General features: G+C 46.5%; 1 protein-coding gene across 1 annotated transcript in view; it reads left to right on the top strand.

The window, feature by feature from the left end:
• ENOX1 (ecto-NOX disulfide-thiol exchanger 1) overlaps positions 1-23,990 on the top strand; it is a 370,860-nt gene that overhangs the window by 312,992 nt on the left and 33,878 nt on the right. Inside the window, exons 12-13 of the mRNA XM_039877329.1 lie at positions 13,519-13,626; positions 17,790-17,846. Of these exons, the coding sequence (XP_039733263.1) occupies positions 13,519-13,626; positions 17,790-17,846 (165 nt within the window). The remainder of the gene's footprint in view (positions 1-13,518; positions 13,627-17,789; positions 17,847-23,990) is intronic.

Genomic DNA, 23,990 nt, shown 5'->3' with positions numbered 1-23,990 from the left:
ACCACACATCACACACACACTGCACTTAGTACACAGCCCTTTACGTGCTGCAAGTACGGGGCAGGTAGAAAAGGAGAAGGAATATTCGAACTCCGGTGGTAGATTTCCGAGGAGGGGGTGTTACAGGCGGCACTCGTAAGTGAAAGAAGAACAGAGCGACTTTTGGAAGCTTCGTTCTCACTTTTTTTCCCCGTCTGTCCTCTTAAATCGCTCCGCTGTGCCTTCGCGCATGCGCATTCCATTTTTATGGCTCCACCACCTCGACTTGTTTCGAGCCAGGCGTTACCCAGGTATTCCATCAGAGGGATGCGGGCTCTCATGCGCGGTGTTAGAGGTGCGTGTTTTCACCTGCGATTTGCATTTTATCCGAGTAAGTCATTTCGATCATTGAAACAGAGTGGTGCTCTGCGATCTGGTCCTTCACAAATTCCCTGTGCACCTTGTTGTCTTTTCTCCTGGCTTTATATTCCTTCCCTCGTGGTTTGTATTTCTCGTCTTCATTGCCACTCAGCTTATTACAGGCAGGTTTCGGTAATGACCTCAGTGTAAGGCCCAGAAAAATGCTGCCATGCTGAGTTTATCTTTACGATATAATTTCTCCCCCAGTAATCTTCCTATTTATTACTTAGGGAGAAAGAGAAGAAGGGGGTTCAGTAGACTGGTGCTACAGTTTCACCAGTCTACTCCCGGTCATAGGAGCTCAGATCGATTTCAGAGAATCGCCAGATCGTTTAAGGAGCGCTCCCAGGTCCGGGCTCTTGGGTCTTCGTCGATCAGACTGGTCTTTTCAGTCCTTTCTGCCCAGCTGGTGACTGACTGGCTTGATTTTCAGCCCAGTTCGCTGGCCATTTCTCGTATGAAACCCGTGTGTGCTTTGCAAAGCAGCATGGTCCACCCACAGTCGGAAAGCGTGGAAGAATACAATGACGGAGGGGATTCTGCTCTAGATATAAAGTTCGGACTGGATGTGGGCCCAGAGTTACCTCCTGATGCAGAAAGAGGACTTTAATATACAGAACATCGGGCGAGGGGGGCCTGAGCGGACCCCTAATCCAGCTCACTTCCTAGTTTTAATCTTTCATCGGTGAGGTTAAGTCACCAAGTGAAGCCTCCCCGGCTCTCCCCTCCTGTGGCCCAGAGCTCCCAGTTCCTGGCCCTCGGGGCCATACTCTGCCTCCTTATACTGGCGTGCTTTCTGAGAATCTTTTCCCTTTACATTCATTTATATCTACCTCTTACCTCCCTGGGGGAAAAAAAAAAAAAAGAGTTGTACGCAGAGGCTGTGATTTTCCCCCGATGTGTTAAATAAGTGTTAGTTTCTTTTTCCTTCTGATGTTGGTGTTGAAACTCATGCTGGCCCCTAAGACCCGTCTTCTGTGGCGAACTTCGCGCTTCCTAGGCAATGACTCTCCGAACAAATGAACGAAGAGAACACACTGGGCAGCCACCATACACCTTTCATCCTCGGCAACTGGAAAACCCCAAGACCACGCCCCTTGCTCTTCATCTCCCTGCTCTCCCTGCTCATGTCCAAATAAGTGATGACCTCATCACAGTGGCCAAGACTTTGTCGAAGCGTAAGGATCGGTCAGGCCATTCTGTCTTTCGAGGTCACAGATGCTCTGTGCGGGTGTGAAAGGTCCGAGGGACCTGACCAGTCACTGACCTTATGCAGTGCAACTGGTGGGGCCCTGGGGCCCTGGGCCTCTGGAGAGGATGACGGCCACCTCGGGCAGTGAGCGCCGGCGTTCCCGTTCCCGTTCCCGTCTCCGCTGACGGTGGGTGCCATCAGCCATGTTTTCCTTTCGCCATCTTTCACCAGCCAGAGCTTTCGTGGTGTTTTTTTTTTTTCGTACCATGCTCGTCAAGGACCCGAGGCAGAGACACGGGGTCGGTGGGAAGCCTCCAGACCAGGCAGCGCAGGGCTTCAGACTCTTCCCACTTGTTTCTCCTAATGTTGAAAGTGAGATTGGGTCACAAATGGACATGTGAAGGACAACGGGAAGCATGCCACCGCACTCTTGAATGAAAGACTCTGGACGTCAAGGTAGAGGGACGTTTCTCTAAGCAGCTTGCCGCCTCCTTCGCCTTCCTCTTCCTGCCCTTGTTCCTAATAAATGAAACATTTCCATGGGACTCGACGCCTATAAGCTTGATCAGCAGGCCTTAAACAGTTATACAGAAAACTGTACTAATCAAACATAGCTAGAACATTTACAAAGAGTAATCCCGTGTTAGACCTTAAAGCAAATCTCAACACATTTCAAAGGAGTGCTCTCACAAATGACAACTAAACCCTATTTTGGGGAAATTTAAAAACACACATGTAGACCCACAGATCCAAAAATAAATCAGAATTGTAAATTTAAAATATGTAGAAGTAATTGATATTTAAAACACAACATATCAAAACTTATGAGATTCAGCTGAACTAGAACCTAGAGGAAAAATTAAAAATTGAAATGCCTGCTTGAGGAAAAAAGAAAACTGGAAATAGGAGTAAGCATTCAACTCTTAGCTTAAAAGAATAAACACGGAGAAGGAAGGACAGATCAATAAAGCCAAATGTTGTTTATTTCAAAAGGCTAATAAAATGGAAAATCTCAGTCAACATTAATCACAAAAAAAGAGAAGGATTTAATAAGTAATAAACAATATTAAATAACAATATTAAAACAAAAATAAACATCACAGATTAAAGAGATATGAGAATATCAGGAATAGTTCTATGACAGACTTTTTAACTTAGGTAATATAGACAAATCCCTATAGGAAAAAAATACCTTATCAAAATTACATCGGGAAGAAATAGAAAGCCTAAATAATCTCATTTAAAAAATTGACATACTACCTTAAAATCTTACATCAAAATAACAGACTCAGAATGGCTTTATAGGCAGGTTTAACCAAGCATTCAGTGAAGATTATGCCAATCTTTTACAAACTCATTTAGAGACTAGAAAAAAAAAAATGTGTCCCAACTAATTCATAAGGCTAGTAAACGTGATACCAAAATAGACAAGAACAGTAAAAAAGGGAGGTGAGTTAAAGGTCACTCTCACTTATAAAGATAGATTTTAAATGCCTTTTTAAAAAGCTGAATTAATCTGGTATTGTATAAACCGCCAAATCGATTTATTCTGGGAATGCAAGGTTGGTTCAGCATTACAAACGTCTGTTAATGTGATGTATCCCATTAACATGTTAAAACAGAATAATACAATCATTTTAATGGCTACAGAATGTCTGTTCATGATTTAAAACTAAAACAACCAAAGGAAAATGAGACTTTTAACAACCTGAATAAAAGAGAATTTATCCCATTAAAGATTATCCACAGTGAACTCAATGACAAAACAGTGGTTATTTTTTTAAACCCTCCCCAACTAATCTTGATATAATCCTTTTAACCTTGATATAATTACTTGGACTAAAATGTAACTGCTTTATATCACTTGCTTTGTATCGTGATTTACATTTTCAAATTGTCATCTGGAAGAAAAAAAAAAAAAGATTATTGCATGGTCTACTAGCAGACCCTGTTCTTTCCTTTTGAAAAATTGAGAGTCAACACTACCCTTGGTATTTCTCCCTATTTCTAGAATACAGACTTAACTAGCTGTGTATCACGGATGATAACCTCATCTGTGCCATCATTGTGAGGAGCTGGCCTTTCAGCTGACATCGGCAAAACCTGTGATTGAAATTTTCATTAGAAGGCCACGGGGCCGACTTCTACACGTAATATTAAGGTGCATGCAGTTGCAACGGCGGGGAGACCGCCGAGGCTGAGGAACACTTATCACAGGGTAGGTGGTTATGGACATTAAGTGTAAAGCTACAGCTCTAATTTCTCTTAATTTTCATGCTTTGGGGGCTTTTTTTTTCCCCCTTGCTGTTATCGTTTATGACCGTGCTAACACCAATTCTTGGAAAGGGTCTGAGTAATTCAGCTGACTTCTTTAATGCCTCCTGTATTTAATGTTTCTGAAGCAGAGAAGATTGGTTTAAAATGGTAATTTTATGCCTGCACTTTTGAGTTCTCTGCAAGGTGGGTGACGCTGTATTCTGTCACCGAAGAGATCTCAGCCCCAGACATGAAGACGCTGTGGCACATCTTGCGATGGCGCTGTTCGTGAAGGCTTTCTGTTGTCGCCACTGCGTCTACTATTGTTTTCCCTTAGAGACAAGCTGCAGTCCAGAGACAGGGCAATCCCGAGATAGTCCAGCGTCTAAGCAGCTGCCTCGGGGGAGCTGCATTTATCGGCCGCCGCCCTCACCTGTCTATCCGGGGCTTAGAGTAGAGAACAGGTAGAAGCATCTCCTTGGACTCTCCAGGAGGTTCTGATCACTCCGAGACTCCTGAAATGTGGGTTTCCGGACCAACCTAAGTGCACGAAGATCGCGTGGAAACTTTGGGGGACCGCGCAGCCTTGACCTGCCCCTCACTTCCTCTGCGGTGGACGAACCCGCCTGTGCGTTGGCAGAGCTTGTTCCAGAGGCGCCGAAGGAGTCAGGGTGTGAGGCTCAGGGGTCCTCTCTCCTCACCCTGCCCCCAGATCCTGGCGTCTCCTCGCCGTACGAAGATTAACTTGTGCCAACAAAGAAAAACTGGGGCTCTCGTAATCATTGCATTCGCTTAGCCGAAGTCCTACAGTTAATCGGGAACGAAGGCCTTCTAGTCCCACGAGGCTGAACGTTTTCCAGCCTTAGTCGGTGGCCGGTGTGGAGAGAAAACCGTCAGCTGTGTGTCCCCTCTTCGTTCGTCCGCAGAACATTTCGATGGTTAGAATTTTCTCATCATTAGGATTCAACTAAAAGCTCTCAAGACTCCAACACAGGTCCTTATTCCAGAACCGTTAAGCCCAAAGCTGCTTTCCTAAAACCGTGCTCAGAGTGGCCAGTGACGGTGGTGATGTCTGCCGTTAATAATGCTGGGCTGAGCCTGGGTTGGCTCTCCAGGGGCGCACCTGAACAAGGCCCCCTCACTTTGATTACGCTTTCTTTCTCTGAAGGTGGCCACAGGATCTTGGTCGGAGGTCACCCATAAAGGGTTTTCTAGCTAGAAGCTCTGATCATGACTGGGTTATAAACCCTGCGAAGGAAAAACAACTCTCTCTTGGCCTTTGGGCCACGGTGCAAGACTCAGCTGTTCAATCAGGTTCTCGTTTAAAGTAAATGGGCCAAGCCGGCTGGAAAGCACGTTAATATTTTAAATTTCTACATTAACAGCTGTACATGCGCCCAGAGGCTGGGGTGATGACCAGCTCATATAATTGGAAAAAAAAAAAAGTGATAAGAATAAACAAATCCCAGCAAATTGGGTCATCGCTTGCGATGGAGCCGCCAGCAAATGCGATGGAGAGAATGTCACTGACATATATGTTCCTGCTTTAGCAAGGCATTTGACACCTTCTCTTGTGAATTGCACGAATGGTGCTAATTCAAGTTGGCTGGTCCTGTGTTTTGAACGTTGGCAGGAGGAGGGCGACCAGCGAGGCCGGAGTGCGGCTAACCAACAGACCTTTCCCGCTGAATGTGAATTCCCGGCAGTGCCCGCTCCTGCAAGTTCAAAGTCATTTGGACCTGCCGGGTCTTAATCTCTCCATTTTTACAAAGAGAATAACGACAGACATCTTCTTGGTACCCTTTGCCATCCGAGGAGCCTCACGTACTTGATGGGTGTTCTCTAGTCTCACAGTATCCCACTGGTGAGTGTCGTTAGTTTTATTTAACACGTGAAGAAAGTGAAAAACAGAAAGCTGAAATGACTCTGCAAATTACGCTATTAAAAAAAAAATCATCTAAAGAAGAGAAAATAGTTTTTAGAGCCTTCCAAACTACCTTTGCATCTTCTTCTCCTGTGTTCAGCATTCGAGAAATTGATGTATTGCTTAGCCAATGCTAAATTATTCTCAAGAAACAGTTGCGAGGGAAAAGAGATCAGAGCAGTGAAGTGGCTCGTTCAAGGTCACACAGCAGGTCACGTTAGCCTTCGAAATGGTGACCTGTGGCCAATTTCTTTGCCTTTTTGCCAGTTCTTGGCTCTGTTTCTTCTCAGAATGATGTTGCCTTGTCGGGATGTAGTGTATCGTGACATTAGATTATACAAATGCCGAGGCCCTCAGAGGAGCGTGTCCAAGCGAGCGGAATGGTCTCTAAAGCCACGTCTGATGAAACAGGTCCCAGTCTCCCCAGCCCAGTAGGCCAAGGGCCTCGTCTTCCTCTCCTGCTCAGACGAGGCTGCCTGCCAGTGTCGTACCTAGTGTAATCTGACACACAGAGAGGGTCCTTTTTTAAATGTCCTCCTCCTATAATGACAAAATTATTTACAGTAATAATCATGAAATGAAAATAATAATAATAATGGTTTAGAAAGAAATGCGTGCAGTGAAATTTTTCTTATATTGAATTTCACATAGAATTATGCTTGTAAAGCAATAAATAGTACAATGATTTAGTAGTTTTTTTAAGCCACCTAACAGTTTAAACTTTGATCATTTGATTATAGTCAATATGATGCAGTATGTAAATAATCATCCAGTAAATAAGTGAATTTTAATAATAGAACCAATGCAAACAAAGAGTACAATTTAGGCAGTTACTAATTGCACCATTGATGCGACATTTTCTCCATTTGTCCTTAAGTTTTAAAGCAAACTACTAACGGTTTTAAAAGAATACATTTTCATTTTTAAAATATTAAAATTTAGTAAAAATATTTCACATATGAACTAAAATTTGCACTTACCAACCCAAAATGATACAACTCACGGTTCTCACAGAGTTTCACTGTCTTTAGCTTGAAAGGCAAGCATCTCCGAGAGGTCCTGGGGAATGAGCTGAAGTAGCCCGAGTTCTGGTTCTTGGTCTGTTTGTTTCAGACCTCCTGCAGAAATGTAGGGGTACATGCAGGGCTGCAGGGTTTGGAGACACTGTGTAGAAAGCAGGCTCAAATGATTCTAAATCCAGAAGCTCTTGTGTGTGTGTATGGGGGGCGAGGGGGCTGGCGTGGGAGTAGACTGCAAACGGGACATTTAACGAATTAGTTTTTCTCTATAGAGTGTGCTCATTTTAAGATTGCGTCTGTATTATTTAACCTGAACAATAATGGCAGCAATGGTGAGATTTTGGATCCACAAAGGTTTTTGATCAGGATATATTTTACCACTGATTTTGTTTAGAATCGTGGGTACACAGTGATGATAAATGGATGAGCCTTTCGTTAGTTTTACTATTGTCAAAGTTTGTACAGTCACGGCTGCTTATGTCCCGTGCCAGGCAGACAGCGCCCAGGGGCCGGGCCCTGGTGCCCCTCCCCCTTCTGCAGACGCCGGCCCCCCGATCTGCATCGCCGTGGTTCCCGTGTACCCCAACCTCCAGGTCACTCTTACAGTCTTAAGTCTATCGGTCCTGCTTCCCTTTGGAAATGCTGCGTGGCTCACAGAATTCCTGGATTTCTGCTTTTCTCCTCAGCAAGGCCAGCAGCCCTGGCGACCTGAAACACTCCAGCTCCAGGTGCCCGGCCTCTGGGCTGCCCACGGCACATCCGCCAGAGAACCCGCAGCCTGTGCCCCCCCCCCCGCCCGACGCCCTGCACGGCCTTTCTGTGATGTATGCACACACTGCGTGTCCTTCTGTCTGTCCCTTCCTTGTACCTTTAGAGAAGGGAATCCGTGCCAAAGCGCCCTCCCCCGGGAGGGTGGCGAGGCGCCTTATGTCTCAGGCACCCCCTTGAGGACCCAGACTCTTGAAAACACTTACTTCTGCTTTTGCACAAGTCCCCCAGAGCTGCCCGGAGCTCCCAGGGTGCCCCGCCTGGCATGACCCCACGGGGCGAGCCCCACAGGCCAGCGCTTGGCTGTCTGGCTCTGGCTGACGCCAGTGGCTTAAGAGCAGGGTCGGGAAGCAGGGCGACACTCCGGCGTCTCCGGGCTGTAAACGAAGCCTGATCCCATCACGAGCGAGCGGTCGCCTTTCTGCCTAGCAATGAGAATGGCATTTAAAATTCAATATCAGAAAAGATATTGACGAGATTAAGGGCCCGAAGGAATTGATTTATGAGGCAAGACCCAAGGAATTAAATATGGATAGCCTGGTGTAATAGGATATTAGGCTCTGAGCACAATTTCATTTCTGAGATCCAGTGTTCCTGCTATCAGTCATCTGAGTGGCGGAGTTCCTTCCGAGAGACGTTTCTCCCGCGGGGGTCACGGTGCTGGAGGCAGGGAGGGAGGCTCCAGGACTGACAAACCGGGCCACAGGCTTGGCCGCCCTCGCATCGTGCTGTAAATTGAAGTATAGTTTCATTCCCCAGGTGGAAGCAGATGACGTTTTTAAACTAGAATAGATCTTGAGTAGTCTTACCATCTCCCGTGACAAGAAAATTTAAGCTAGTTCAAGTCCATCATTTTTTTCCCAAAGAGAAAGTGAACCTCGTAGGTACCAGGTGGTAAATGACTGTCCCCCTCCACCCCCCTCAGCCAGGTTTTTTTCCTTTGTCGGGAATACAGTTAGATGTGTTTGCCTCTAGGTAAAGCCCTGCTCTTAGGTTATGATAATACGCACTCGATGTTTTTACATCTCAGACTTTCCCGAACGATCAGGCATGGGCTTCAGATTGACAGTGTGGGATTTAAAACAGGCACAGGCAGACTTCATGAGCTGGACAGGAGGCCGACATGCCTAGATGATTCTGAAGTCAGTGAGAACCAAAAGACGATGGAGGAGTGGAGGGTCTGGGGAACCCCATGGAGAAAAGCAGCAGCAGTGAAGGGATTCATGGATGTACCCTCTCACCTTACAGCAAAATGAGGTGACAAGAATCTGGCAGAGCTGGCCACAGGAGGGGTTTGGATCGCAGGCTGAAGTATATGGAGAAATCCGGTTGGAGACAAGGGTCGTAGACAGAGCACTGCCACGTAGACCCAGTGTTAAAACGCTCCATCCAGACACGGCCATATCCACCATGGCCTTTGGTTCCTGAGTGTGTCAGCTGATAATGAGATGTCGATGCTGTATTTCGTATAGACCATTTGGACTGTGACTTTCATGGGAGCTAACCTTATATGACCTGTTAGCTATATAAAAACTTCACTTTGATAAAAAAAAAACAAAAAAAAATTGTAAAATTTAAGAAAAAAGAAAGAGGAAGGAGGGGTTACAGTTTTTGAAGAAAGTCAAACCCTCATACCACTCACAGAGTGGACGTATCTGCAGTGGCCCAGCTCGTGAGTGGTGGTGGCGAGAGCCTAGACAGAGGTCGTTGCTAGGAGGGTTTTACATTTGGTGTGTCCTGGCGTCCATTTCAAATCGACAGCGCAGCGTGGTTGCAGGGTAGAAACCACCGTGGGAAGTAGGAAAATTGACTCGTGCCAAGTTGTAGGTCTCTCCCGAACAGTGTAGCCTGGGATACATGATGACTTCACCTCTGGGTGATTCACTCATCTGTAAGAATGGAAAAGTGACCTCGCTTATTCCTGGGCTTCAAAAAACCCCTGTAGCGCTCTTTGAATTTGTCAGAGAGAAAGACCCATAGCGCACTGAAATTTCTGTCCCCAAAGAGCCTTACAAATGACCTTATAAAATCAGTGGCCTGGAGACATCGAGACATGTCAAGTGTGGCGTTTGTTTACCTGTTATTGTCCACCGGAGTACTTGCACTTGATCGGCATATGGATAATTGTCTAATTGGAACATGCGCAATCTTAACCACCAAAAGCTGGGCATCTGTTTAATGCCACACTCTCCAATATTAAATTAAAGTTATGCTACAGTCAGCCAGTCTGACCAAGAGACTCTTCTGATTCAGGTCTAGCTTCCTGTGAACTTCAGTTAAAAATTCAAACTGGAAAGAATATGACACAGGCTCATAAATTTCAGTTGAGAAAGGACCAGAAAGGCTGACTTAAATCACCTAGTTGTGGACTATCACATCGGTTGCATAGGGTATCTAATCAAATGAAGATCGCCACCGTTCTGAAGGCATAAATGTTAGATCCACGAGTTTATGCTTTATAAATAAAATAAAGCATTAATTATGAAGAATGCAGAAAAGAGTCTAGGGGTATTGATTTTATTTTTCCTGTAGTGGTTATTTTGTTGGGTTTTCTTTTTTTTTTTCCCTCTCTCTCTCTCTTTTTGGTGGAACATGGGGAGGAAATTACATACTTATAAATTCATTGACTGCATTTCCTTAGCCTTTTAAGAAATATCCCCCTTTCAATTAAGAAAGAAATCTAGAACTGCCAGAGTAAGGAATCAAAATGTCTTAAGTGAAACTGCTATTTTCCTCCGGAAGTTTCACAGATCCATATATCTGGAACAATAAATCACCCAGGAACAGAGCCTCAGGTAGTTTTCGTTACTGTAGTACTTTTGGTTTTTGGCAGCGTGCGTGGCGTTTTGTTTTTGCTAGATTGTGGTTTAATCCTATCGAAGTGGGAAAACCAGAGCCAACATTCATTCATCTCTTTACTCATTCATTCATCCATGACCTACTATGTGGATGTAGTCTAGTTGGGAAGATGTCTATGGAATGTGGTCTACCATATTACATGCTTTGGGAGTATAGCGGTTAGAACAGCTACCTTTGCTTCGATGATTGGAAGAACCCAAGGATGCTGCACGTAGTTGTGCAGGTTCTGTCCTGGAGAAGGGTGGCCGGCTAGCTGGGTGAGTAGGAATGGAATCAAGCCCCAACTCCACTGCCTAACCCCGTGCTCTCGTGGATAGCGAGTGGGGCTCTTCTCTGTCGTATAAATCATCACGTGCGTCAGTGCTGGCCCAAAGGCACTCTTTAAGTTGACTTTTAGAATGAATAGGAATCTCCAGGCAGAATTCTGGGTAGTGAGCTCGTCAGAGAGCCTGGTATTTCTGGGGCAAGCCGAGGAGATCGGTGGTTTGGATTTCATCCACCAGAGGTTGGGGAACCAACACTATATTTTAAACTTGGAAATGATTTGATTCTTTTATTCTGTGGGGTCCCTCCACCCAGTTATACCTAATGCACACTCCCAGTGAAGGCCACTCATTATCTCCAAGGCTCCGCCCCCATGCGAGGCCGCGATGGAACATGGTAGTGAATGTTCCCGGATGGCCCCACGGGGGGACTTTCCTGGCTCGCGTCTACAGCAGTGGAACTGCTGGTCCACGGGGCGTGCGTAAGGGGTTAATTAGCCAGAGCCACTCTACGGAATGGCCGTCCCAGCCTCCCCTCCCCTCGGCAGTGGGAATGAGTTAGTTGCTGTGCTAGCCCCAATATGGCTTTCCAATACCTGCCAGTCTAATAATATGAAGACTCTTCAGCTTTTAAAAATGTTGTACTTCTCTGACTCCCTGAGATTTTAAGCATCTCATTGTACGCTTGCTAGCTACTGAAGTTTATTTACACGTCTTAAAAGAATAGTCAAGGGCAGCGCTTCTGAAATCTGGGGGACTTTTAAAAAGATTCACTCCTGGGTCCCACAGAAGACCAGTGAACTCAATACATAGAGGGCAGGACCCAGGCAACTATGCTTTTTAAAAAAACCTTCGCATGTGATTTCACTTGTATGTGGAATCTAAAAAAAAAAACAAAATAAATGAGCAAACAAAACAGAAACAAAATTATAGATACGAGGAACAAATTGTTGGCAGACAGGTAGGAAGAGGGTGGGGAGATGGGCGAAAAAAGTGAAGGGATTATGAAGTACAAATCTCTGGCTCTGAAAATAGTCACGAGGATGTAAAGTACAACAGAGGGACCAGAGTCAATAACACTGTAATAACTATGTGTAGTGCCAGGTGGACACTAGATTTATCTGGGGATCACTTTGTAAGGTATATAAATGGCTAACCACTATGCTGTACAGCTGAAACTAATATAATTACAAGCAAAACTAACAGAAAGGTCCTTAAATCGACTCATCCAGAAACAGTATCCAGATCCCTTTCTATGAATATGTTGCAAAATTCAGTGAAACCTTTTGTAACCTGAACTTTTTGTCCGGGGAACAACATATTATAAGCCTCTTCTTTTTAATGGCTGCGTAGCGCTCCATCGTATGGATGTACCATCGTTAGTGCAGCCAAGCCCCTTCTGCCAGACATCAGTGGTCTTAAATTTTACTACTCCATGTGCTCAGCGAACCAACATAAGCTGCCCACTTTTGAGGATAATCTCGTGCCCTTGGTTTGGCTCGTTTTTAAAGGAAGTTTAAGGATTAGACTTAAACTTTTAAGGGAGCCGCTGTCGGGTGTGCCTATCACTTCATGTGATCATGAGATGGGCACCTGCAGGAATGAGAGCCATCGAGTTTTCAGAAAAATGCAAGGAAATCTCCGTTTATGCTTATAGGGTCTTCCATTTCTATCCAGTGCCAGAGGAGGGCACAGAGCAAGCCAGCCCACAGGAAAGCAGAATGCGTTTTTCTGAGTACGTCCTATACCCCAGCAAGTCCCCAAACTAGCGATTGTGAAGATTGAATTCATCCCTTCCAGTTGGTGGGCCAAAGCGTCAGGAATCCACTGCGGTGTTTTTTCGGACCTCGGTAGCTAAGAACGGTTCAGGCGGCCCCGTGGCCAGTTTGTCCAGGCCCCGAAGAAGCCGCCCTGGTGTCGGAGGTGGCTTCCTTCCTGGCAGGGTGATGGCCGCAGGGTTTTCCTGTCATTACTGCAGCATTCGTTGTGTCCAGGAGCAGAAGAAACGCACTTCTGTCTTTTCAAACCAGTCCTTCATTGTCAAGAAGCCTTGAGCAGACATAGCTGTTTCCAGGGCGAGTTTGGAAGCGCTTAATTAAACGTCCCCCAGCCTCTGTTTGTATTAACATGTAGCCATGTTCCCAGGAGTGAGTGCTGGGCAGCGCTGTGCCTTTGGCAAGAAGGTAAAAGCCTCGGTGTGAGTTACAGCTGATAGGGCCAGGAAAGCTCAGGGTTTACAGAAGTCCCTTCAGTGGCCCTGCTTAAAAATAGCAGTGTAGGCCATGGCTTAGTGTTTTGACAGCTTATATCAGCAGTTTTCTCGGCTGATATATTGATTGCAGTTTGGACTTCAGTCCTGCTGAACTAATAAAACATCGCTGTCATAACAGAGAAAGTCAAAGGTTCTTTTGTGGTCCCAGCCACTTGGAGAAATAGCTTTACTGTCATATGTAAAATGAAGTCATCTTGAAGGAGATGACTAATTATTTGTAATTTTTATTTTTTAATTCCTTCTATCAGTATGTTGTTTATTAACGCTATTCTCCGTATCTCTATAAATGTGCATTTGTTTAAAGAAATATAACGGTGCCTTCGTAAATACCAAAACAGCGTTGTGCATGGCATAAGTATCACAAACAGCCTAATAATGTGCCATAAACTGGAATACTCCTTACACTAAGTTGGGGAGGGCCAGAACACCCACAAACGTTAACTGAGATCGGGACTAAGCTTTAAGACTTATAAAAACCGTCTCTCGTTTTGAAATGGACATCTCGAATATCTTACGATCACCTGACCTTCCATCCTTTTTACTCTAAATATCCTTTAATTTCGCAGCAACTGCTGACCATCCAGGAGGAATTAAACAACAAAAAGTCGGAGCTGGAACAAGCAAAGGAAGAGCAGTCACACACCCAGGCATTGCTTAAGGTGCTCCAGGAACAGGTGCGTGAATGCATGGGCTCTGGCCTGACCGGCTCACACACTGACGCCGCTCCCCGTGGCTGAGCATCACTGAAGTTAAAACACAGTCCGATTAGCCTGTTCCCAGCCCATCCTAGCCGCTTTGCTGCGTGGAGCTTCTCTCAGCCCCCACACCTCTCTCCTCTCTCAGGTACCTGTTTAGACTTCCCAAGCCCGCCCGCAGTGTGGGAAAGTTTCTTCCAGAAGACAAATGAATTTTGATGAAGTTTTAAAACACTGGCGGTGCAAATCTATTTCACAGCAAGCAACTAGTTTCCTCTTAAGCCTAATAGTGAGGAAAATGAGTTTAGCGTAACCCACGGTGCTCCTGCAGACACACGGCTAAGAGGGACTGATTCATAGCGGCAGGTAAAAAGCACCTGCCCTGCGGGTCATGGTGCTTATCCAACCACGGTGGGCAACGCGCCTTCCATGTGCCATTTGCAAATTGGATCATTCTGGCCTGGCTTTCTTTGACACGAAAGTGTGGTCTGATATCGAGACGCGGTTTTGAAAGTATCGTTTCACAGCCTGTCAGATGGACTGCTGGGTAGCAGAGTGAAACCCAAGCCCCGTGTCTGTCCATAGAGGCTGGGCGGCTCTCGCTGCCCACAGCGGAATGAATGGTAGTTGGGAAGGAAAAATCGCATACAGTCACATCGACCCTTATCGAAATGAGCTTGTTTTAAAATTTTAACTTGCAGTGCTTTATGAGAACATTATTTTTACACTATCAGTGACTGCAAGAGTGACATTTTGAAAAATATGAAGTCGGAAGTGTATGGCCCTTGTCAGCTGTGACTCGCTTTACAAGCGTTTATTTTGTAATGGTTTAGGATCAGAAAAATATATTTTTAGTTACTTTCTCCTACATCTATAAGCAAATTATGAGAGAAAAGTGAACACGTTGGATAGTTTATAAGCTTTTATAGCTTCGGAGGAAGATGCTTTATAAAATTAATCATTATCTTTATATCATTAATATGTAATCAGTAACTTAGGCTGAATCTGCATGATTTTGGATGAGTTAGATTGAACTGAAGAATATTGTTGTCTGATTCACCGACCCGCTGCCTAGGAGACCGAAATCACTGTCCTTTTCTCCTTTGCATTATTTAAAGATTCCCAGCGAAGCAGAGCTGATTTGGTCCAGATTGGCTCCTAATCAGATCGACGTATCCGATTTGTTGTTTACTCTCCCTCTCGTTCTCTCTCTTTCACTCTCTCACTCTTTCTGGCTGGGATGGGGAGGGACGAATCTCTCTTCTCTCTTCTCTCCAAATGACTTAAATCCTTTATTTGGATTCGAAGTCCAAACCCCAGTCGTAAAAAGAGATTTAAGTTTTGTAGCAAGTATCGATATATTCTTGTTATGGCATGCGTTTTTAAAGATCAAAGCACAGACGTGGTCATTGGTGAAGCATCACACTTCACTCTCTGTTGCTTAAAAAAATAAATAAATAAATGGGGAACATGAAGATTCCGAAGAAATAAAATCATTGAAAACCTAGGAAAGAACGAGTAGGGAGGAAGCGTTGACTTAAATGGGATGCTCTTTTCAAGCAAAGGCGCTGAGAATGCATAGACTGAGAGGACCCACAGCAGCCAAGTGCATTCAGGTGCTGTCGCCACCACCAGCCCCTCGCCCGGTGCCCCGCCATGCTTCAGATGAGAGCGTGCAGTGGACATGTCCCTTCATTTCCTGGTAGCCACCTGCCCACCAACACACACTTAGAGCTCACACTTCCACCTCCACGAGCACAGCCTTCCGAGACTTCCTTTGGATTTGTTTAGACACGTGCGACAGCTTAAAGTGCCCATATGGATAGATAGGGCCTAAACAAATGCCCCTTTCCAAGAGATCCTGACTGCTCAGGCCTAGAGTCTTGCTTTTTTACATGCGCACGCGCACGCGCGCACACACACACACACACACAGAGGAAAAGATATACCCTTCTCTGAAGACTCGGGATTTTGCTCTTCAACATGCCTGTCTCTTGGTGGGAATCCTGGAAAGGAAGGCTGAGCCGGGAGGCAGATGCTCACGCTGGTGGGGCGGACGCTCACCCCGGTGGGGCAGATGCTCACCCTGGTGGGGCGGACGCTCACCCCGGTGGGGCAGATGCTCACCCTGGTGGGGTGGACGCTCACCCCGGTGGGGCAGATGCTCACCCTGGTGGGGCGGACGCTCACCCCGGTGGCCCCTGCTCCGGGGAGGGTGGGGCTCAGTCCCTCATTCTCCCTTTGCTAAGATGCAGCGCCTCCAGGTCCACTCAGGCCCCACTGGCTCCCGCCTTTCATCTCCTTTGCAAAGATGATCGCTTCCGACACCTGGACCTTGTTCACAAAGCCAGGTGTCATCAGACACGATGACACCCTCTGGGAGAGAGGAGCCGCCAGGAGAGAACAGGGGGCAGGCCAGTAAGGGGCAGAGCGGCGGCCGGCCTGCCACTTCGGTTACGGAAATGGGGCACCTGCAGGACGAAGGAGTGACCTGTGTCAGTTCCAGCCGAAGAGAGCAGGGGAGCGACAATACCAGTGGACAGGGAGACATGAGAGCAAATGGGTAGCAGACGAAGACAGGGCAAAGTTAAAGAGAGCAAGGAGTAGGAAATGGAGTTTATTTAAAAGGGAGAGAGACGACAACGGGCGTGTTTGTGCCCCTAACTGCAGAGAGATGGAGCAAGCTTTGACACCACGGTGCCACACTTCCACTGAGAAACCTGAGCTGACCCCACTCTCACGCACGGACGCCCGAGTCACAGGACCTCGGGCGCAATGAGCAGAGAGGGTGATGCAGAGGAAGAAGCCGAGGCACACCTGCAGTCAGAAAACCTTACGATAGGAGCACGCAGAGGGGTCGATTTCTTTAAGTCCTTTTGTGCGCACTGACAACGGAAGGCGTTCCTGTCCCCATGGTGCCTTTTCCTTCCGACACACCTCATGCACTGCCTGCTCCCTCATCCCTGCCAGCGACATGGCTCTGAGGGCCAGCGTGCGGAGTCATTTTGGGAGTGATGTGGGGTGAGCCGTCATCGGCCTCACTGGCCGATCATCACTCGCCCCACATTGAACGTCTTCATGTCACCGTCCCTCTGGCAAAGCCCTTCTCCTGGCATGGAGAGCATGTGGCTTCCTAGCTGAGAGTTTGAGATCGCCCTAAAAAATACAATGAAGCTTTCATTTTAATGTGTACAAATAGCCAGAAAGACCCAACGCTGAGATCGAACACACCGATGGTATACGTGCATTTATGTTCTTTCAAACTCTAGGCATTGATTTCCCACCATGAATACTTTATTTTAGGCATAAGGGAAAAAACAAACAAACAAACAAACAAACAATACAGAAGATGCTGCTTCTGAAGCGTAATAAGCCAGGAAGTCATTCTGGCACAGCGGCAAGCTCTGCTTGCCCTTTGCCCTTGCTCTCTGCCTCTATGTCCGCTCTGAGTCAGGCTCAGATAAAATGCCAATTAAAGGTTTCCAGAAATCTCCTGGCTGCTGATTACCCCCAAGCCTTCTGAGAGAGAGAGAGAGAGAGAGAGAGAGAAAGTGGTGTTTTCAAATGTTCACTGTTAAAAATTTCACTCGAGAAACAGCTTCCCATCTAATGCCTCAGCGACCAAGGAGGTGTCTCCCCAGTTCTCCTTTTCAGACACCACGTCAGTCATTCCAGCATGTTCTCAGGAAGGACGTGCACTGTGGCATGTTAAAATGGCCGGAAATACATCATTCACGAATAATCGTTAGCGTAATGTCATTTAGCTGGGGCAGCTTGCAAGCACTGCAGGGTTTGAATTAATAGTGACACAGCTAGGAAATGAAATCATTTTTTATTCTTAAGAACCCGTTTTTTTGTACATTTTATGCCTATGGAATCGCTTTATTAATCTTATTATTTAAAAAATAATGACTAAGACCCATTTATTTTTGGCCAGCTATCAAGTTTCATAAAATATTAGTCTCAAACTAGTTTCAGTAAGACTCATTAGAATTATGTGCTCCGTCTTTTTTTTCTCATTGGAAGTTTTATAAAGTGCAACCTCAGATGAATCAGGGTTAACAGGATGATAGACACTGAACAGATGTGCTTGCTTATTCATTTGGGGCTTTTCGTTTTGTTTTGTTTCTTAAAATTTGCAGTTAAAAGGTACCAAGGAACTGGCCGAGACCAATGGCCACAGCCATGAGGACACAAACGTGAGTACCTCAGACATGGGTTTGCTCTTCTCACTTGATATTGGTGACATGCCCACGGGAAGGTGGCACTGTATTTTTTACCCAGAAGCCCTGCCTCTCGATACCTTATTAAGATTATCAGGTACGGTTTGGCAGCAAAATATGGTAGCGAGGCGCTGCCGTCGTTAGTTCAGCTCACCAAATATCAACTTAGAAGAACTTGAGCTAACCTCTACCATCAGAATTCTAATTTCAATCAATTTATTTGAGCCCTTGATAGTTTCAAAGCTAAACACTAATGTGGTGGGAGGCCACATGGAATGAGACCCAAAAGGGTAACCCGCTGGATGCCGCATGTGTCTGCATTCGGTTCGCCTGTCTCCTGTTCTGGCTCCAGAGCTACAGCAGGATGCGTCCGTCTTCTTGATACAGAGTATAATGGTTCAGGGCCCCAGCTGGTACCCCGACTTCCTCTCTCGGTGTTCCTCGAATTGCCCCAAATCATCAAGTCCTCTCTTGGCCTCGGAAGTTCTCTAGTCTCAGGTGGAATATTATACCTTGTAGATCGCCGTCTCTCCCGGTGTCTGATGGGTTCATTTCTGCCTTTTTAAGAAGCTCTCTGGTAGCTGTATGTATTTGATTATCCTCATTCCAGAAAATGCTTACTAAGCGGTTCTTTCCACATAACACAGAATCAGACATGGCAATAAATGCCTGATTAAACTAGAGCTTGGAGAAATTATACATTTCATGTTCACTCTTGTTTTAATTATATACAGCAGAGAGCCCGACGTTCGGGGTACCAGAAATTCCCTCTCATTAATTACCGTTCCTACTACCAAACAGATATTTAACGCATAATGCTTATTGAGAACCTACTGTGTACACGTGCTCTGCTGAGTACCGGCGAGGAGGCTGGTTTACAGAGAACCGTATGGCTTACTGTCTGCCTTCGGGAACTGGTAACCGAGTTGAGGGGTTATGGGACACGTGGGCGACATGGAAGACACGGTAAGTGCACAGGGAGGCGAGGCCACTGAGGTGTGATGTCGTCTGTTACTTAGCCCCTCTGAGCCCCCTTCCTCTCATTTACAAAAAAACAACAAAGCCGACCTCAAAAATGTATGGTGAAGTTGTAACAAGCTGAAGACGTAAAACCCATAAGCTGTTATCATTGAGGCCTCTCTGTGCTGGGTCATCAGGAATGGCTTCCTGGGTCTGGGGCATTTGGGTTTGGCCTTGAAGACTGGATAGGATTGAGAAAGGAGAAAGCTAGAGAAGAAGCTATTCATTCGGAAGTCTCCATAGGAGACATTGTGACCTAAGCGGGCTTTGTCTTTGCGCTCCAGTGTTTTATCATGCTCCTCATAAAGGATCCTGCCTAAAATGCTTCTTTAGGACCCTGCCTTCCAGACACGCTGCTGCCAAGCCTTTCGTATGCGTGCCCCTCAGAGTCGCCCGCCCCACCCCCCCATTGTCTTCCAACAAAGCTGCGCTCTGTCCAGTAAGCCAGGCAAAGTGGCAGTGTGGCTCGATTTCCTGGTGCGTAAATGGGGCTGATATTTCCTGTTTTTCCTTAGTGTGTGAAGCAAATGAGATGTGGAATATGGAAGCACTTTGGGACTGTGAGGGTCTACTTGAGCAGGGCGTTGTTACCGTTACAAACTGTTCCGCTGATTGAATTAAATTAGAAGCTACACGTGAAGATAGGCCCGACACAACACCTAGCCCCTCGGCTCTGTTTTGAGGAATGTCAAAAGGCATTTCTTATTAAATGGGAAAAGTGAAAGACCATCTTCGAGATCTTTCGTCCTTTCTAGGGGAAAACTTTTAGATTTTAAAAATACCTCTCTAGAATCCGGAAGGTGGGCTTCATGATCAGCCTAAAAAAATGACTGTTGAGAGGCAGGGTTTGCAATATATAGAGGGAAGTGCAGCACCTCGATCAAGGGTAGGTGACGTTTGTGTGGAAGGTAGAGCCCAGTGGCACTTGCCAGTCACCGCCAGTGACCTCCTCTCTCGCTGGACAGAGAGCTAGATTTTACAGTCAATGCCTGTTTTTTCAGGTGCTTTCCAGGAGAGAATTATTCACTCACTGTCCTCTCTCTTGTGTGTGATCTTGTCTTCTTCGGGCAGTTTCCCTGGCACCCCCCACTAGAGTTCCATGAAAGAAAAGAAACAAAAATCATTTATTTTGGCCATATGTTGGAAGTGCTAGCAAAATATTTTGTGAAGATATTTTTAAATGTCTGACATGAAGTCTGGGTGTCATCTGAAGTTTCTGCCAGCCCCGTGGGGGTCGAAGGAGATGAGGCTTTCAAACCAGACAGAGAAGGTTTGAATTTATTTTCATCCCTGAATAGCCATGTGACCAAAGGTCACGTCGTTTGACCTTTCTCGAACATCATCTTCCTCATCCTTAAATGCGCTAAGCCCAAAGTATGTTCTCAACAAGTATCAGTTCTCTCGTTCTCTCTTCCTGCATCAATATCAGTAAAATTTAATAGAGTAGATATTATTTTGACAGGATGAATTTTAATGCAGATCACAAGGTTTAAAGGCTCTGGCCCAGAGGTTGTTATTGACTGAGACATACAGCTTTTGTGTGTGTGTGTGTGTGTGTGTGTGTGTGTGTGTGTGTGTGTGTGTGTGAGTGTGTAGTTGCATGTAGGGACAAGGATTTACCTTATTATCATTTACTGCTAGTAATTATACTGTAGACTGGGGCCAACATAGCTGGGTATTTTTGTGTGAAAGTTGACAATTGCTTTTTAAAAACTATTCTAAAAATAAAAAGCATAAGTGAAAAGCTAGAAAATTCAGAAAAGAATCTAGAAATAAAGAAAAATAACTTAGTATCTCATTACTCGGAGATAAGCACTATTGATGTTTTAATTTAGTTTGTTCCCGCCATGTGCATGTATATGATCAGAGGGGGGAATAATATAAATAAATGGATACGTAAATATTGTCATATTGCCTTCGGTTTTGTACCTTGATTTTTCTTCATATCGTATTTTTCTTGTCACCAGATGTTCCTCGAAGACATGATCTTTAATGGCTGTATAGTATAGATATGACATAATTGAACTATACATCTAATCTGTGTGTTAGGCTTTTAACTTCCCGTTTTTCAGCTATTATAAATAAGGCTGTAGTGAACACGCCCATGAACCTTGGTGCGCATCTCTCATGTTTGTTTCCGCGTGATTCTGTGTACTGATGGCCGAGTCGTGAAGTCTGGGCAGGGAGCTTCGGACTTACAGAAACACTCGGCACCCAGAATGTGATTGTGGCAGGTGCAAGCCCACGGTGTCCGTTAGCTGTCCCGGAGGGAGACACGGAAAGACATGTCACGCCTTCCAGTTTACTCACGGCTCTTCCTCCCCAGTCTCCAGAGTCATCAGGCTCATGGGATACTAGCCACATCTAGATTGGGCCGGTCACTATTATTTTTCTATCGTTTTTACATTTTATTGAGAAATAACAATATCTGGCCAACACTTTTTTTGGTATTCTTGAGGCCCCAAACAGAGGCACCCTTGTGAAACCCACCTTTGTCCCCATGTCACAAGATCTTCCAAGAGCTCATACTCATGAGAAAAGTTTTCTGAAGGCTCATTTCGAACCATTAGAGCCAGAAACGGAGATCAAGTGCGAAGGCCTTGCTCTGCAAGAGGCCCGCCTTACTGATTTTATTTTATTTTACTTTATTTTATTTTACTTTGAGCATTTTCAAAAACTAAATTTATTGGGGTGGCATTGGTTAATAAAATTATATAGGTTTCAAGTGTACAATTCAATAATACATCATAAGTATATTGCATTGTGTGTTCCCCACCCAGAGTCACATTTCCTTCCATCGCCATATATTTGACCCCCTTTGCCTTTCCCTGCCCCTTACTGATTTCTGTATTTGGAACTGGATATATTAATGACAGGGGAGCAGCCCAAACTTTAAAATCGAAACTTTAAACCCAAGCGTAAAACTAGCCTTTGTCACAGTTCCTTTAGAGATTTCAGTTATTCCAGATCCAATTTTCTTTCTGAAAAAGCAAAGCTGTCGTTTATTTTCGATCTCCATCTCTGAGCAGTCTCCCAGTTTCTCGGAGTGCTGAACAAGTAGCCTGGGTCCCGGGTCATCATGCATAACAGACAGCAAAATCTTCAACTACAGAAAGACCATCTGCATTCACGTAGCACCTTTTCGACGACCTTCCTCCCAGAGGTATCCTCACCTGTGGTCCTCACTACACCACATGTTTGGGGAGAAGGTGAAGGAGAAAGGAGAGGACATGAGAAACGTAGGAAGGAGGAGGCACATCAAGGCAGCAGCGTGAGCCTCCGACGTAGAGCACGGAGTGGTCTGAAAGAGCATCTTGACTTTCTCTGCCCCCTTCCCAGTTTCTGCGGTAGGGAGGCTGCTGCCGCCCCTCTGCGTACAGAGCACAGTTCAGGCTGGCGCTCGGGGGTCAGAGGAATCATTCGCAATCTGTAAGGAGGTGTAGACGCTGATGCTGAGGGTCGCCACTGTCAAGTGAAGCCCCCTTTCCGCCCCACGATAAAACACACAAGAGAAAAGGCTTCAGTTTCTCGCATTGTCTCCGTAAGAAGGGAAATCCTCAGAGTCGTGTTTGAATCTGTCAGTAGAGCCGTTAGGGGTGAGCGGAACAAACGCTCCGTGAAGCTGTTCTTCTGGTTGAGTCCAGCGTGGCAGAAAGCAACTGGTGGCCGTGTATTTTAATGATGTGGATGCCGGGCCCCTGCGGGTACCGAGTGCTTTGCCCAGGTTTGGATGTGGCTCTTCATCCTGTAGGCAGGTAAGGATGAGGGGCGAGTGTACACACTGATGCATTAGAGGAGACGAGGAAGAAAAATGGGAACTGGGACCATGTCTCATTTCCATGTCTCAAAGGACAAAGACCAGGCAGGCTCGATACTTTCCTTCCATTACAACTTGCCTCCTGCTGTTGGGGACCCTGGTCTTGAACCGGAAGAGGAGCGGGCAAGACAGTAAAGACCACTGTAAGGGTCTGCGCCTCCCGCGCCCCATCCCACAGGCTCTGTCGGTGGGGACAGGAGCCCCCGACCCAGCGAGCATGAGCCTCGCAGAAGCAGCACTGTGAGATGCCGTCACTGCCACAGTTCTCGCGGCCCTGAGTACCTTTCTCACCGTCTCCCGCTGCCCTTGGCCTGTACGAAGCCCCGTTCATGCCCCAGCACAGCCTGGCGCCCCGTGTTTACTCAGCCAGCAAGAACTCATCGAAGGAGAGAGCAGAGTGTAGGGTTTCAGGACGGATCTGGGTGCCACGTGGCCCGGCTTCGATCCCGGCTCTGCCACTCACTGCCCAGGCGACCTTGAACCCCCCACCCCCGGACCACCCTTTATTTGGTCACTTCCAAAAGGAAGTTGGAAACTGCGCATACCTCATAGGGTTAATGTGAGCATCGCTTACAGAGCGGATGTGACCGGTAGGTGTCATTGCTGCTCCAGACTTCCACAGCCAGGCTGGTGAGGTGCTTGGGGGGCCCATCGGTGGGTGGCGTGTGCGTGGTGCCCACCCAGGCCGAGCCGACTCACCGCCCTTTACCAAAACGAGGCCGCTTTCCACTCCGCAGAGCTCACTCTCTGGCCGGCAGGTCAGTGTCACAGTGGGACTCGCTGGCTTGGGACAACTTATTCGCATATATCCAAAAGCTCTCTGGAGAGTGTACCTCCTCGGGCCCTTTGCTGGAAGGATTGGCTCCAGGACGGGAGAGTGTGGTGGGCGTGGGGAGCCATGTGTCGGTGCGCGGGGTGTCAGACCCCTGGCAAGCTCAGCCAGAAAGTCTGCAGTCACTTTGTCTTCCCCCAGGGAGGTGGACTCCTCTGTGGATGCCCGAGGCGCCCCTTGCTCTGTAGATGCTGCAGTCGATAAGGCGGACTTGCCGTGGACTGATAGTTCCTTCACCCTGCGACGTGCGACCCTGGCCGCATGTTACATGCTCACACCTCGGACGTGGCCTTTTCCTCAAGTGACAGCTCCTGTAAGCGATTGCTTGTCGCCCGCCACTGCGTCCTTGCTCACCTCCACCCCCACTCCACTCTCTGTACCCTCCTGCCCCACGAGCTGCCTCCTTCCAGCGGCTTACTGTGTTTCCTACTGGGAAATCCATAATTCTATT

The sequence above is a fragment of the Pteropus medius genome, unplaced genomic scaffold (assembly GCF_902729225.1).
Source record: "Pteropus medius unplaced genomic scaffold, Ma_sr-lr_union100, whole genome shotgun sequence".
Lineage (NCBI taxonomy): Eukaryota > Metazoa > Chordata > Mammalia > Chiroptera > Pteropodidae > Pteropus > Pteropus medius.
This window is presented reverse-complemented; position numbering and strand designations above follow the sequence as displayed.